Raw genomic sequence first — 14,910 nt, 5'->3', positions numbered from 1 at the left:
ATAGAAGTGATTCTGTAGCCTATTGTATAGGGTGTCCTTGAAGACAATGCTCCATGGGTCAGGGGCTTCTGGGAGCAAAATGGAGACACATTAATAAAGGACACGGAGAGGTTGCATCTATTAATAGATAGGGGAGGCGGTGGGAAGGACGAGCATTCATGCCTCTAAGGTAGTGTGTCACCTCTAAGACTGATCTACTCTTCAAAGCTTCAGCCACATCCTTGTTAACCACTGACCCGGCAGTTTAAATCATGGGGTTAAGAGGAAAAAACTACTGTGTGTGTGTGTGGGGGGGGTGTGTACCACACTCTCAGGGTTCCCCGAAGATATAGAGGACACAGTGCAGGTACAGGTACAGAGAAGCCCCTCTTTGGCAGAATAAATTAGATCCCACCCACTCCTACTTTCTTTTCCGGGAGGATTTTACACAGGGAATTAGGTCCTTAAAAATTGTATGTAGGACTAAAGAAGTAGGTTCTGAATTGGGCCTTGAAAAATTCAGAAGTGATTCTCAATAGTTGATGCTAAAGGCAACTTGAAGCTGGTTCTGAAGCTCAGAGTTCAAGAACACACATCCAGGAATTAGATTAGAAAGCCAAATTCAAGAAGACATTTGATACTGGAAATGCTCCTGCCCCCAAATGTCACCCTTCCATGACCTTGCTTGCCAGCAGCCAAAATAGTCAAAAGAGAATAGAAAGATGGTATTGGGGTCAGCCTCCCGAATCCCATATCAGTGCATCGAACTGTAGACACGGTTTCACATCCAGACGCAAGCTGCAATGAATTCTGGGAAGTGCTGCTGTAACTTTCCAACCTCTCCATATAGAAGGAGGGGGAGAAAAGAAGGTGAGAGAGTCTAGGCATAATAGCCACCCAAGGCGGCTTTGTCTTGTTTTCCTCTCTCACATTTATATTTTGAGTGGTAAGCTGCTGCTGAGAGGTTTAACAAAGATTTTTTAAATTGACATATAGTTGATATACAATGTTGCATATATACAGCAAAGTGATTCAGTTATAAATATACATACAACCTATTCTTTTTCAGATTCTTTTCTATAATAGGTTATTATAAGATATTGAATATAGTTCCTTGTGCTATACAGTAGATCCATAATAAAAATTTAGATTAAAATATTTTAAAGGCTCATTTCCAAAGTTTGCACAAATTTCATATTTACAGAACAGTTTGCATCCAAGTTTTTTGGGTAGTACAAACATCAGTATAGCCAGAAATCAACTCATTTAGCTTCAGCAAAGTTAAAAGTTAACAGAGGTTAACTCATTTTGCTTTTGTGTTAACAACAAATTGGCATTTGTAATGTACAATGTTCCTGAACAGATATAAACACTTTCTTGGAATTATTTTGTTTTTAAAGGAAAGCATTATTTAATAAATAGTATCATGGCCCCAAAAGATGCATTATGACAAGGTATGAAAGTTGATGGGGGAAAAACTACAGTTCAGTTCATTTTTGTATGTGCTGAGTCATCATTCTAACTTATTTAATAATTATGATTCTTATTGCTGTTGTTATAAGTTTTGATTAGTTTTAATGTTAAAATTAGGTTGTTAAAATATAAAAAATTATTATTTTTAATTAATTTATTTATTTTAATTGGAGACTAATTACTTTACAATATTGTAGTGGTTTTTGCCATACATTGACATGAATCAGCCATGGGTGTACATGTGTCCCCCATCCTGAACCCCCCTCCCACCTCCCTCCCCATCCCATTCCTCAGGGTCGTCCTAGTGCACTGGCCCTGAGCACCCTGTCTCATGCACTGAACCTGGACTGGCGATCTCTTTCACATATGGTAATATACATGTTTCAATGCTATTCTCTCAAATCATCCCACCCTCGCCTTCTCCCACAGAGTCCAAAAGTCTGTTCTTTACATCTGTGTCTCTTTTGCTGTCTTGCAAGTAGAGTCATCATTACCATCTTTCTAAATTCCATATATGTGTGTTAATATACTGTATTGGTGTTTTTCTTTCTGACTTACTTCACTCTGTATAATAGGCTCCAGTTTCATCCACCTCATTAGAACTGATTCAAATGCATTCTTTTTAATGGCTGAGTAATACTCCATTGTGTATATGTACCACAGCTTTCTTATCCATTCATCTGATGATGGACATCTAGGTTTCTTCCATGTCCTGGCTATTGTAAACAGTGCTGCGATGAACATTGGGGTACACGTGTCTCTTTCAATTCTGGTTTCCTCGTTGTGTATGCCCAGTAGTGGGATTGCTGGGTTGTATGGCAGTTCTATTTCCAGTTTTTTAAGGAATCTCCATACTGTTCTCCACAGTGGCTGTACTAGTTTGCATTCCCACCAACAGTGTAAAAGAGTTCCCTTTTCTCTGCACCCTCTCCAGCATTTACTGTTTGTAGACTTTTTGATAGCACCCATTCTGACCGGCGTGAGTTGGTACCTCATTGTAGTTTTGATTTGCATTTCTCTGATATATTATTGATTATTTTCAATTTGCTCAAGATTATGAATTATAAGCGGACAAAGCTGCATTTCTAGTTGACAAATGGAACCACAAGACATATGATGTTTCTTTTTTTTTGGCTGTGCTGCGTTTTTCGGCTGTGCAGGGTCTTTGTTGTGGTGTGCAGTCTTTTTTTTTGTCTAACTGTGTTGCTCAGGCTTCTCTTAATGTGGAGCACAGGTTCTAGAGTGTTCAGGCTCAGTAGCTGCGGCTCGGGGCTTAGCTGACCCTCATGTGGGATCTCAGTTCTGTCACCAGGGATTGAACCCACACCCCCTGCATTGGGAGGCCAATTTTTAACCACTAGACCACCAGGGAAGCCCAAAATGATGTCCCTTAAGTTAAGCTTGTGACAATTAAACCAATCCACTGTAGCTCTAAGAAAACTATTGACAAAGTAGAACCAAAGAATGTTCCTCTTCAAATATGCTAGGGACTGTACTTTCAGTAAAAGGATGACTACTTGAAGTAGCACTGATGGTTACCAGGTACCAAGAAAACAGATAATGAGTTTGGACAAGAGTATTTTTTAGAGCTCTCATTATAATTGGAATGGGATAAAAAGGGAAGAGAAGATCGTCTCATGCATACAGGAAGTTACCCTAAATAGCCTATAAAAGGATCATGACTTCTGACCCGAGGTTATGTCATAAATAAAATCGTCACTATGGAAAATGACAGGCAGTAGCCCTAAATGCTGAAATCAAAAGAACATTGATAAGACTAAACACACTGTGTCTTCAGGTTTTAGTAGATAGTTGGAGCTCTCAAAACATAAGCAAGGACTGAAATTCAAATTAAATTAAATTCAAATTAAATTAAAACGAAGTGTTGACATAAACAGAAACTTGATGACTTTAGAGAAATTTGGGTAATAATCTATACATGCTATCAGGAAAATTGGAGAGATTCCATGATGATCCAGTGGCTAAGACTCCATTCTCCCAATGCTGGGGGCTGGGGTTCAGTCCCTAGTCAGGGAACTAGATCCCACTTGCTGCAGCTGAAGATTCTGCATGCCACAACTCAGAGTTCACATGCTGCTGCTAAGATCTGCCACAGCCAAGGAAATAAATTCATGAGTAAATAAATAAATAAAAAAGAAAACTGGAGAACTCGTGGCTGCAAAAAGCTGTAAGTCAAGGAAATAATTTGGATAAATAGGCAGACATAGTACTCAGTAAATCTAATGCCTTAAAGTACTAAATTCCTGAAATATGATACAACAGAAATGTTTACAGAAGAAAAAGATCCATGAAGACCAGTGAAAAGCAAAATACTCCATACAGTTTTGGTGGGTATTTTTTCCCTTCTTATTCCAAGTGTGAGGCTATTTAATATTTTTCCAAGTATAATCAGGAAAAGCAGACAGTTAACCTCAAGGGGCTGATTTATTTCATGTAATTGGAACTGAATAGAGCAGCTCTCTAAAGAAAGAGCAGGTTTTTTGTTTCTTTGTTTTTGTTTTGTAGAGCAGTCACTTGTTAGTTAAATTTCAGGTGGCCTGGTAAAATATAAAACCTTGCTTCACTCTGTTTTTCACCACCTACTTTCTCCAGTGGGCTGATGATCTTTCCATTTATTTTAGCTTTACTGCCTCTAATGATCTCTTTCTTTTCTACCATTTCATTTCGTTATACCAAAATGCCCCATGAGTAAGCTCAGAGTCATGTGCCAAGTATGGGACTGTGTGAGCGCAGTGCCTCTAAGCTGCACCTTCCTCGGAGGGCGGTGGGTCCCTCCTGTGGCCTCGGGGATGTGAGGGTGGGAGTCGTGCTTTTCAGTCACCATTTCCGGCCACTCGATGGAGCTCAGTGTCCCTGAGTCTGAGTTATTCCTAAAACTTTTTTGAGAGGTGTAAAGGAAGACAGAAAAACTGAAAGTCATAGTATGCTCATGGCTGGAAAAGTGACTGCAAAGAGAGGAATTTTTTCCATATTAATTTTTAGTTTTCACAAAATTTGATATGAGAATTTCATTGTGATAGTTTATTAGTAAAAAAAATTTCTAAATTGTTATCTTCAGTATTTAGTCAGAGAAGCCAATGGCACCCCACTCCCGTACTCTTGCCTGGAAAATCCCATGGATGGAGGGGCCTGGTGGGCTTCAGTCCATGGGGTCGCTAGGAGTCGGACACGACTGAGAGACTTCACTTTCACCTTTCACTTTCATGCATTGGAGAAGGAAATGGCAACCCACTCCAGTGTTCTTGCCTGGAGAATCCCAGGGACAGGGGACCCTGGTGGGCTGCCGTCTATGGGGTCGCACAGAGTCGGACGTGACTGAAGCGACTTAGCAGCAGCAGCAGTATTTAGTATTAACACAGTGGCAAAGAATCCGCTTGCCAGTGCAGGACATGCAAGAGACTCGGGTTTGACCCCTAGGTCAGGAAGATCCCTTGGGGTAGGAAATGGCAACCCACTCCAGTATTCTTGGCTGGGAAATTCCATGGAGAGAGGAGCCTGGCGGGCTACAGGCCATGGGGTCGCTAAGAGTTGAACGCAACTATGCACACACACACACACACACACACACACACACACACGCACAATATACTTTATACATGCTTTTGGAAAATAAAGTATTAAAGCATATAAAATATTTTAAAGATACTTTTTCTTGTTTTTCAAAGTATACTTTTAAAGTAAAGTACTATCAGAGAAAAATCTGAAAAGAAAGTTGCCGTAGTTAAACCACGTGGTGTTAAATAGAACACTAGATATTCAGACCAGTGGGACAGAAGAAATAGCTCAGAATTTGATTTTATTAAAGGTAACTTGATATATGATAAAAGAATAAATTCAAATCGGCAGAAAATCAGGGAAACCAGGGAAAATATACCATCAACAATTTAAATTAAGTGAACATATCATTTTGTAAAGAATAAAATTTGATTCCTGCATATCTTACTAAAATAAAGTTCCAGAGAATTAAAATAATACCACATTAAAAAACTAGGTAACAAAAAAAAAACTAGGTAACAGCAAAAATTTGAAAAAAAATTTTTTTAGATAAAGGCAATAATGACATGACAACTTTCTAAACTGAAAAAACAAGTCATAAAGAAAAGATGTGTTTGACTATAGAAAATGAAACCTTTCTAAGCAAAAGAAAAACATCACCAGCAGTTAAAGGTAAGCTATGAAGTGACAAAGCATTCGGAGTATTTTGTTTTATTTTTTTTTAATGTTTACTATTGCTTTTTTTAATCCCCTCTCCTCCCCCAAGTGGAGTAGTTTAATCATACCATTAATATACTTATGACATAAAGAATCCTTAGAAATTTAAAAAGAAAGTAGTAGAGTCTAATAGATAATGGGCAAGGGCCAAAATCAAAATAAGAAAGATAATTCCCCCAAATAAAAAGTTTAAAAAATATATGTAGATATGTATTTATTTGGCTGCCTCTGGTCTCAGTTGCAGGAACTGCATTGCATCATGTGAGATCTTTTGTTGTTATGCTGGGACTCTCTAGTTGTGTTTGGGAGGGCTTAGCTGCTCAGTGGCTTGTGCAATCCCAGTTCCCTGACCAGGGATCGAACACAGATTCCTTGCATTGTGAGGTAGGTTCTTAACCACCGGACCACTAGGAAAGTCCTCCTCCCCAAATGCATTTGACAGTAAATAAATATTTGGGAAAATATTAAACAATTTGTGGTCCTAAGTGGAGATTAAAAGTACTTACTATTTCTACTCATTACATTTGCAGATGAAAGACTATGATAATATCTAACGCTGGTGAAAGTACAGCAAACTTGTAGGTAATGGCAGTGTAAACTGATAGAATACTTTTGGAAAGTATTTGATAATGTTCATTGTTGCTGTTGTTTAGTTGCTAAGTTGTGTCCAAACTTTCGAGACCCCATGGACTGTAGCCCACCAGTTTCCTCCGTCCGTGGGATTTCCCAGGCAAGAATATAGGAGTGGGTTGCCATTTTCCTCTCCAGGGGATCTTCCCGAACCAGGAGTTGAACCTGTATCTCCTGCACTGGCAGGCCAATTCTTTACCACTGAGTCACCAGGGAATCCCTAATGTTCATTAGGAACCATGAGATTGTAACTTAAGCATTTTTGGATACTCGTTTTGTTGGGACGTGATTACATATAGTGAAATGCATAAATCTTAAGTGTAGAGACTGATGAGATTTGATAGATGCATGTACCCATGAGATTCACACCCCAGTCAGGATGGAGAACACTTTCATCACCTGAGAGAGCCCCTTTGTGTACTTTCCCCAAAACTCCCACATCCTCTTCTCCCCTCCTATCATTTTTCTGCTCTTTTTCACCAGATGTGAATTTTGCCTGTTCTAGAATTTCATATCAATGGGATCATGCAGAGTGTAGTTTTTTTGTGTTTCGTATCTTTTTGCTCAGTGTTTGGCATTCATCTATTTTGTTGCATGTATTAGCATTTTATTTCTTTTTTATCACCAAGTAGTATTGCATTGTATGGCTAAACTTTATTTATCCATTTACCTGTTGGTGGGCATTTGGGTTATTTCTGATGTTTGGCTTTTGTGGGAAAGTTTCTAAGAGCATTATCTCTCTCTCTCTCTTTTTTTTGTTATTGTTGTGGTAAAATACATATAACACAAACTTGCCATTGTAGCCATTTCAAAATGTACAATTCAGTGGCACTAATTAAATATTCTGCACTATTTCCAAAATTTATTTTTATGACCTTAAATAGAAACTCAGTAACCAGTAGCAATAATTCCGTCTTTTCCCCTCCCCTCAGTCTCTGGTAATCCTTGATCTATTTTCTATCCCTATGAATTTGCCTTTTATAGATATTTCATGTATATAGATATACATATTCACATAGATATTTCATGTATTATTTTGTATCTGGCTTACTTCACTTAGCTTAATTCTTTCAAGGTTCATCCATGTTGTTACCTGTATCAGAACTTTATTCCTTCTCATGGTTGAATAATATTCCATTGTATGTATACACCATATGTTGTTGATCCATTCATCTATCAATGGACACTTGGGTCATTCCCACTTTTGGTTATTTTGAAAAATGTTATGAACATTGATGACAAGTGTCCCTTTGAATCTCTGTTTTCAGTTTTTTGGAGTATATATCTAGGAGTGTAGGTGCTGGGTCATGTTTCTGTGAACATTTTTGTAATAGTCTTTATATGTGCATATGTTTTCATTAGTGTGGGTAGACATGTAGAGGTTATATGGCATGTGTATACTTAACTCTGTGAAACAATGTCAATCTACGTTTAAAAAGTTCATTTTATATTCTCACCAACAACTTTTGAAGTACCCATTGCTCCACATCCTTCTTAACACTTAGTATTGTCTTTTCTTCCCCACATATGACAAATATTTAATATGATTTTTAATATCTCAGTAATCTTTGCAAAATAGATATTATTATTCATTTAAAAAATTTGAGATGTAATTGACATATGACATATGATATGTTTCAGGTTTACAACGTAATGCTTTGATATAATATAGATTGCAAAAAGACTATGACCAGATGTCTAGTTGTCATTCATCACCACATTACGATTTTTTTCTTGTGATGGGCACTTTTAAGATTTGTCTCAGCAGCTTTCAAATATACATAAAGTATTACTAACTATAGTCACTGTGCTCTAGGTTACACACCCAGGACTTGCTCTACACCTGGAAGCCTGTGCTTTTTTACCACCTTCACCTATTTTGCCCTCTGCCCACATCGGGCCCCACGCCCAGAAAAGGGCTCTGTTTCTACGAGTTCTGTTTTTTTGTTTTCTTTTGTTTGTTTCATTTTCAGATACCACACGTAAGCGAGATCTTGTTTTAATTGTAGTCATTTTGGTGCCATCATTTCATGGTAGTTTTAACATAGAATTCCCTCATGAGTTATGGTATTTAACACTTTTTCAAATATTTATTCGCTATTCTTCCTTTATGAAGTGACTGTTCAAATATTGTGCCCATTTAAAAGAATCAGAGTGTTTTGCTATTATTATTAATGCAGTACTTGCTGTGATAAAGAACCTACGAACAGACCCACCTTTATACAGTCATTTGATTTCTGACCCAGATGTCAAAGCAATTCAATGGGAAAATGAAAATCTTTTCAACAAATTGATCTGAAGCAACAGAATTTCAACCCAGCGTATTTGAGGTGAATCGCAGACCTACATGTAAAAACTACAAAACTGCTAGAAGAAACAAGAGGATATCTTCATGACACTGGGGAAAGCAAAGATTTCTTGAAGAAGATTGACTTGCAATGGGCTGGTCCATGGGACCCCACGACCGCAAACGGATAGGACTTGTGGACTTGTGCTAGGTTCTTGTCACGTGGGACCCCAGGGCCCCTTGTCCATACCCCTTAGCACCCCAGAAAAGGGCTTGCTGGAATATGAATTCCCCAAAGATATTTGTATATGTGTGTATTTACTGATATGTGTATTTACTGAATACGGTAAAGAAAGACATGAGTCACCTTCTTGGGCTTTTTCCTCTTCACTAATGTGGTCTCCACATGTAGACCATGGTATCTTCACGTGGTTAGGAAAGAGGAGGCTTGTGGAGGGGAGCGGGGACAGCGCCTGACCTGGCGGCCAGACGGCAAGCAACTTTGGCCTAGAAACCTAGAGATAGGGCCAATGTGGAGTGGGGACGAACTTGGATTTTGGAGTCTGAGTTCAAATCCCCAGACATATGTGGTTTGAGCTGTGTGTCCTTGGAGCATTCACTGGACCTCTCTGAGTCCTGGTTTCCTTACAGGAGGCGAACCCTTAGCTGACTATCTGGTCTCAGGACAGTTCTAGTAATCAAGGGCGGATGTGACAGCAGAGGCAGCCCTGCCCTCAAGCAGACCACACAAATGCAACACCTCAAACTCAGCTTTCACACACAAGCTCCATTTCCTAATTTTCCTGCTTCACCACTGGCCCCTCAGCCTTCAAATACTATAAAACTTTTGCCTCCTGTCTCCTCTGTCTCTTGTATCTGATTAGTTACAAAATGCCATCAATTTTTCCTTCAAAACACTGTTTAGCAAGAAGTTCTTCTGTAGCTGATACTGCTGTTGCCTACCTGATCCCGTGACTTCTCATCTGTCCTTCCCGGCAGAATCTCAGTTTGGTTCAAAGTCCAGCCAAAGGCTTCCTTCTGTATAGCCCTTCACAGTTGCGAGTACCCCCTGGGCGTACTGATGAGACAAGCTGAAGGTCTCTGGGAAATATTTGCTTTTTAAAAATATATATAAGTACCTCCCTTTCCTGCTTCACTCTTCTCAGTTTTCCACCTGGGGCGGGGCCCTAGGGCCTGGAGGGCCTCAGTAGTCATCTTGGGATTATGAGGCAACCAGTCTCATGAAGGCATTCGTGTCACTCACCCAGACTACTGCACAAGCTGTTGCTGGGCTCTCCCGACCTCTGCCCTGCAAGTAGAAGCCTCATGAGTCCCAGAATTGAGGACTCCGGTTAGAGTTCACCCCTCAAATAGAATATGAGGAAACCAATGGAAATGATGAAGGAAATCTAAATTTATTGACTGGGATGATGTTCATGACATCTTGTTAAATTTAAAAAGCTGTTCCAAAACATTTTTTATGATATATAACTTTATATAAACATATACTTGTTTATAAATATATTCATTGAAAGGCATAAATGGATATTTATGTAAATTTTTTTTATAATTAATTAATTTCCAAAGTATTGAGATATCAGACATGCAGCATTATATAATTTTAAGGTGTACAACTTAATGATTTGACTTACATTCATCATGAAATGATGATCACAGTGGATTTAGTGAATATCCATCATCTCATAGAGATCAACATTAAATAGACAAAAAGTTTTCCTTGTAATGAGAGCTCTTAGGATTTACTTTCTTTACAATTTTCATTTATAATCTACAGCAGTGTTCATTATCTTTATCATATTATACATTACATCCCTAGTAGTTACTTATCTTATAACTGGAAGTTTATACCTTCTGACCACCACCTTCATCCAATCCTACCTCTTACCCTTCCACCCCAGCCTCTGGTAACCATTAATCCAATCTCTTTTTTCCAAGAGTTTGTTTTTAAAGTATAATTGACCGACAACACTATGTAATTTCCTGGTACACACCATAGAGAATCAATATTTCTATAAATTTAAAAATGATGACCACTATGAGTCTAGTTGTCTTCCGTTAATATTTCTATAAATCTGTTTGGTGAACTTATAAGTGGTTTCATTTATTGTTTCTTACTTATCTAATTAAAATTTATTTCAATAAAAATAAGAGAGCCAAAGTGCTTAAAAATGCTTCAATTCCTTGCTCCTTAGTGTGGCATTCACTGACTTCCACAATGGGCAAGAATAAAGGTGGTGTGTTTATGTGTGAATTTATGAGTATATGAAAGTATGTGGTTGTGAATTAATGTGTGAGTATGTGTGTGTGGGTATCTGGAAGTGTGAGTGGCTATGAGTGTGTGTGAATTTGTCAGTGCTTTGGAGAGTGTATGTCCCTGAGTTCATGTAACCGTGTGTAAGTGTGTGATGTGAGTTAGTGTGAGTGTGTCTGCTACCCTGGGATTTGGGTAATAAACCAGAAAGGATTCAAGGGGCCAGACAAACTATGGAATGCTCAGTTTAATTTGAATTTCAGGTAAACAACAAATACTTTCCAGTGTAAGTATATCCCACGCAATATTTGGGACATATGGATACTAAGAAATTATTTGTATCTACTATTCAATTTTTCTGACAGATGAAGGCCAATGACCTTTATGACACAGATGACTATTCAGACACCCAGAAGTTGGGACCAGACCCTGGCTGGGGCTCCTGTCCTTCCCACCGGCTCTCTCTGCCCATCGGCCAGGTCACTGCCAGGCTGGGCTGAACCCAGCTCTGAGGGAAAGGCCCGGCCTCCTTGATGATGGTGAGAAGGCTGGTGTGGGTCTAGGGGACCCAGGGTGCCCATAGAGCTCATGATCAGGGTCCATGAAGCTGGAGAATCCAGGACTGGGAGGAGGAGTTTCAGGATGTACCCTGAGGGCACCTTTTTCTACATCTGAATCAGGTAGTGCTACACTGGCTTAAATGGCTGGAAGGAGACCCAAGAGATGAGGAGAAGGATGACTTAGTGACACCAGCCCAGACCTCTGGGGTGGGAGGAAGAGATGAGGCAGGGGGCATGGATGCTCACCTGGACAAGGGCCCTACCTGACCCCTCAGTAGTGGGGACTTCTCTTCCCATTACCACATCAGGGCAGGATGGGCATCATGGCGGCCAATGCTCTCCGTCAACACCTGGCTCAGCTCAGAAAGTTCTAGTGCTGGGCAGGGGGTGTGGAGAGGGGTGTGTGGAAGCTCTCATGTACACTCCTCCTCCCACTTCTCCACAGACCAGTACCGGTGTTTGTGGTAATCTCAGAGACACGGGAGGTGGCCAAAAAGAGGAAGAGGACCCTGCCAGGTTCGCAGCCTCTATAAAACAGGCTGTGGAGGGAGCCTGGGCAGCTGCCTCAACATGACCTCCTGGGCTGTCCTGATCATCGCCTCGGTGCTCCTGGTTGCCCCAGGTGAGGACATTCCCCTTGGGGTAGATCCTGATGGCTCCTCCTCCCAGCCCTGCTTTCTCAGTTTGAGGGACCTGAGCATGAGCTCCAAGGGCACCCGGCATGGGTCAGAGCAGCCCCAGGGCAGAGCAGGGCAGGAGGCACCCGGGACGCCTCACAAGGCCGCCTCCCCGTCCTGAGTGCCAGCTGCCTCCTGGGCTCTCCCCAGCCAGAAGCACGGACTTCTCCTCTCCCTTTGTCTGTGGAGAGCTGTTCATGCTGTTTCTTCCATAGGGCTGGCCTTTTCTGGTCTGACTCCTGAGAGCCACGACCAGGCGACGACCCATCAGTGTGATGGAGATGAGTTGTGCCAGGGCCTGGACCCAGAGGATCCCCAGGTACACTGGATACCTCCGCACCTGCTACCCACCCCCCCCCCCCCCACCATCCTTCTCCTTCCTCTCCTCCCTGGGCAGTGCCAGGGGCAAGGGTCTGGAGACTGAACTGGTCAGGGGGTGGGGAGGCAGGGCTGGGAGCTGAAGATGCTGGTTTTGTTCACACTAGTACCTGACTGTGGGGTGGGGGCTACCCTGGTGGCTGGGCCCTCCCCAAGACCCTCCTCCTTGTCTGACGGTAGAACAGCAGAGGGGCAGATGCTGGGCTGGGGCCGGTGCTGTGGGTGTGGGGGCAGGTCGTGGGGTCTCTCAGCCCCTCTAAAACAGGCAGAGAGATGGGTAAGGGCCAGCCAGTCTGGCTCAGGTCCTCATATGGACAGACAGATAATGGATCATCCTACTGGCTTGAAAGCCCCCAGGGGACCCTTCCTGGAGCCCTTATGAAGTTGGGGTGTCTGAGAGACCACCCTAATGGGCTTCCTTTCCTGATAGGGTGACCTGCTGCTCCAAGGAGAAGAGCTGGGCCTACTCTGTGGTTCTTGTCAGAGGATAATACAACATCTGATGGACAAGTTGGGAGATCAGCCCGATGAGGTGAGACGGGAGGCTTGTGAGACCTGGAGGGTGGAGAGGTGCCCCCAAGTGGAGTGGGGAGGGCTGGGAATCCTTACCAGGGCTTTTTAAATGAGCTGGAAAGTGGGATGTACTTAGCTCTGAGTGAATACTTAACAAGTGGAGGCATCATCACCAGAACCATAGTTTCACTTTCCCTCTCTCCCTCTCCGTGGCTCCCCCACCCTGCTCAGCATCACTACCTTCACCCTGGGGTACTCAGATTTATCCCCTTCCATGGGAGATGTCAGAAGAAGATATTTCAAAAGCAATGGACCAAAGCTCCAAGCTTGGATCCCCCCTTTAACCCGCCACACCTCCCCAGCAGATGGAGCCCCCAGTCTGGCCCTGGACCAGAAGCTATATAGACAGAGCCTTTAAAGTGGGTCTGGGCACCACTCTCCACCCAGAAGACAGGGCCTGGGTATACAGAGGCTAAGACTCGGCAGGGTCAATTGTCCTTTCCAGAGCCCCTGCTGGCCAGGCTTGAGATGGGGAGGGGGGCTGAGCCCTGTCTCTCCAGTCCCTGTTCCCACTACCACCTGGTACCAACTCCCGGGACCCAGCACTCCCACTGCCAGACCCGCTGAGAGCCCAAGGCTGCCGGGGCCTGCAGAGAGACAGTGCCCAGCAGGGCTCACCTGAGGCCCGTTTCCCACCACGGTGCTGCCGCTGCAGAATACCGTCATCGAGGCGGCCTCCAAGGTGTGCGGCAAGATGGGGCCGCTGAAAGGTCTGTGCAAGTCAATCACGAAGAGATTTCTCCGTCGCATCGCTGCAGACATCACAGCTGGAAAAACCTCTCGGGTTGTCTGTGAGGACATCAAGATGTGCAAAAGCAAGCCAGGTATGTGCATAGGCAACAGCGGGGACTCATTCCCTGACAGCCTCCCCGTGAAAGGCAAACTCCTAACAGCCTGAGGCAGCCTCCCCCTGCCCCTCCCCACACTCCTGCAAACAATCCTGGAGTAAAATCAGGTCTCCATTTCTCCTCAGAGGTGTGACCTTGGGCAAGTAACCTAACCTCTTTGAGCTTCAGTTTCCTTACCTGTGAAAGGGCAATAATTATTTCTATTTCTGAGGCTGAAATGAGGATTGAATGAGACCATCACGTAAGATGAGGTTGACACCAAGGAAATGGCCCGAGACTGAGAAATCAGAGCCCGGATCAACCTGTCTCTTCTCTCCACAGTAGGTTTCATTTGATTCCCTGGGTCCTCTTACCCCATCCTGGGGAAAAAGCACAGAAACTCCAGTATCCTCGGCCGGCTCCCTCCTTCCTGAATCCAGGAGTCTTCTCTCCAGTTTCTCTCACCAAACTCCCTCCACTGCCTTTCCCTCTCAGAATAAAATATCATGCAAGACTTTTGCTTCAGCTTCTTTTCCTTTGTTGGGTTTCAGAAGAGGGGCACGCTCATCTGACTCTTAAGTTCAATCAATAAACAGGTTGTATGTCATGTGGTTCTAGATGCTAGGGGTTTAGTGGTGAACAAGACAACTTAGCAGCTCTCACACATATGGTCATGAAATAATTATTGTACTGCTTGTCACTCCAAGACCCTGGGGTACATCACAAACATACCCCCAGGAGCCCTCAGACCAGCTGAGAAGACCATTCGGGTTTTGTTGTTGTTGCTCAGTTGCTCAGACTTGTACGACTTTTTGTGACCCTATGGACTGTAGCCCACCAGGCTCCTCTATCCATGGGATTCTCCAGGCAAGAGTACTGGAGTGGCTTGTCATTCCCTCCTTCAAGGGATCTTCCCGACCCAGGGATGGAACCCGAATTATCTGTGTTTCCTGCATTGCAGTTGGATTCTTTACCAATTAAACTACCGAGGAAGCTATATACATACATATATATATATATG

The 14,910-nt window shown here is 42.6% G+C and overlaps 1 protein-coding gene and 1 pseudogene across 2 annotated transcripts; one reads left to right on the top strand and one right to left on the bottom strand.

The window, feature by feature from the left end:
• Positions 1-3,229: 3,229 nt before the first annotated feature.
• Positions 3,230-6,999, bottom strand: LOC139185952 (probable G-protein coupled receptor 160; annotated as a pseudogene).
• Positions 7,000-11,902: 4,903 nt separating this feature from the next.
• On the top strand, positions 11,903-14,403 carry LOC109566165 (antimicrobial peptide NK-lysin-like). Of its 2 annotated transcripts, none has more exons than XM_019970320.2 (5): positions 11,903-12,056; positions 12,327-12,430; positions 12,920-13,021; positions 13,718-13,886; positions 14,235-14,403. In XM_019970320.2, exons 1-5 carry the CDS (start codon positions 12,005-12,007, stop codon positions 14,243-14,245), a joined length of 438 nt encoding a protein of 145 aa, XP_019825879.1. In that variant the 5' UTR covers positions 11,903-12,004; the 3' UTR covers positions 14,246-14,403. The 2 variants fall into 2 exon arrangements, with proteins under 2 accessions (XP_019825879.1, XP_019825878.1); XM_019970319.2 differs by having other exon boundaries at positions 11,905-12,056; positions 14,232-14,403.
• Positions 14,404-14,910: the final 507 nt, after the last annotated feature.

The sequence above is a fragment of the Bos indicus genome, chromosome 11, assembly GCF_029378745.1.
Source record: "Bos indicus isolate NIAB-ARS_2022 breed Sahiwal x Tharparkar chromosome 11, NIAB-ARS_B.indTharparkar_mat_pri_1.0, whole genome shotgun sequence".
Classification (NCBI taxonomy): Eukaryota; Metazoa; Chordata; class Mammalia; order Artiodactyla; family Bovidae; genus Bos; species Bos indicus.
This window is presented reverse-complemented; position numbering and strand designations above follow the sequence as displayed.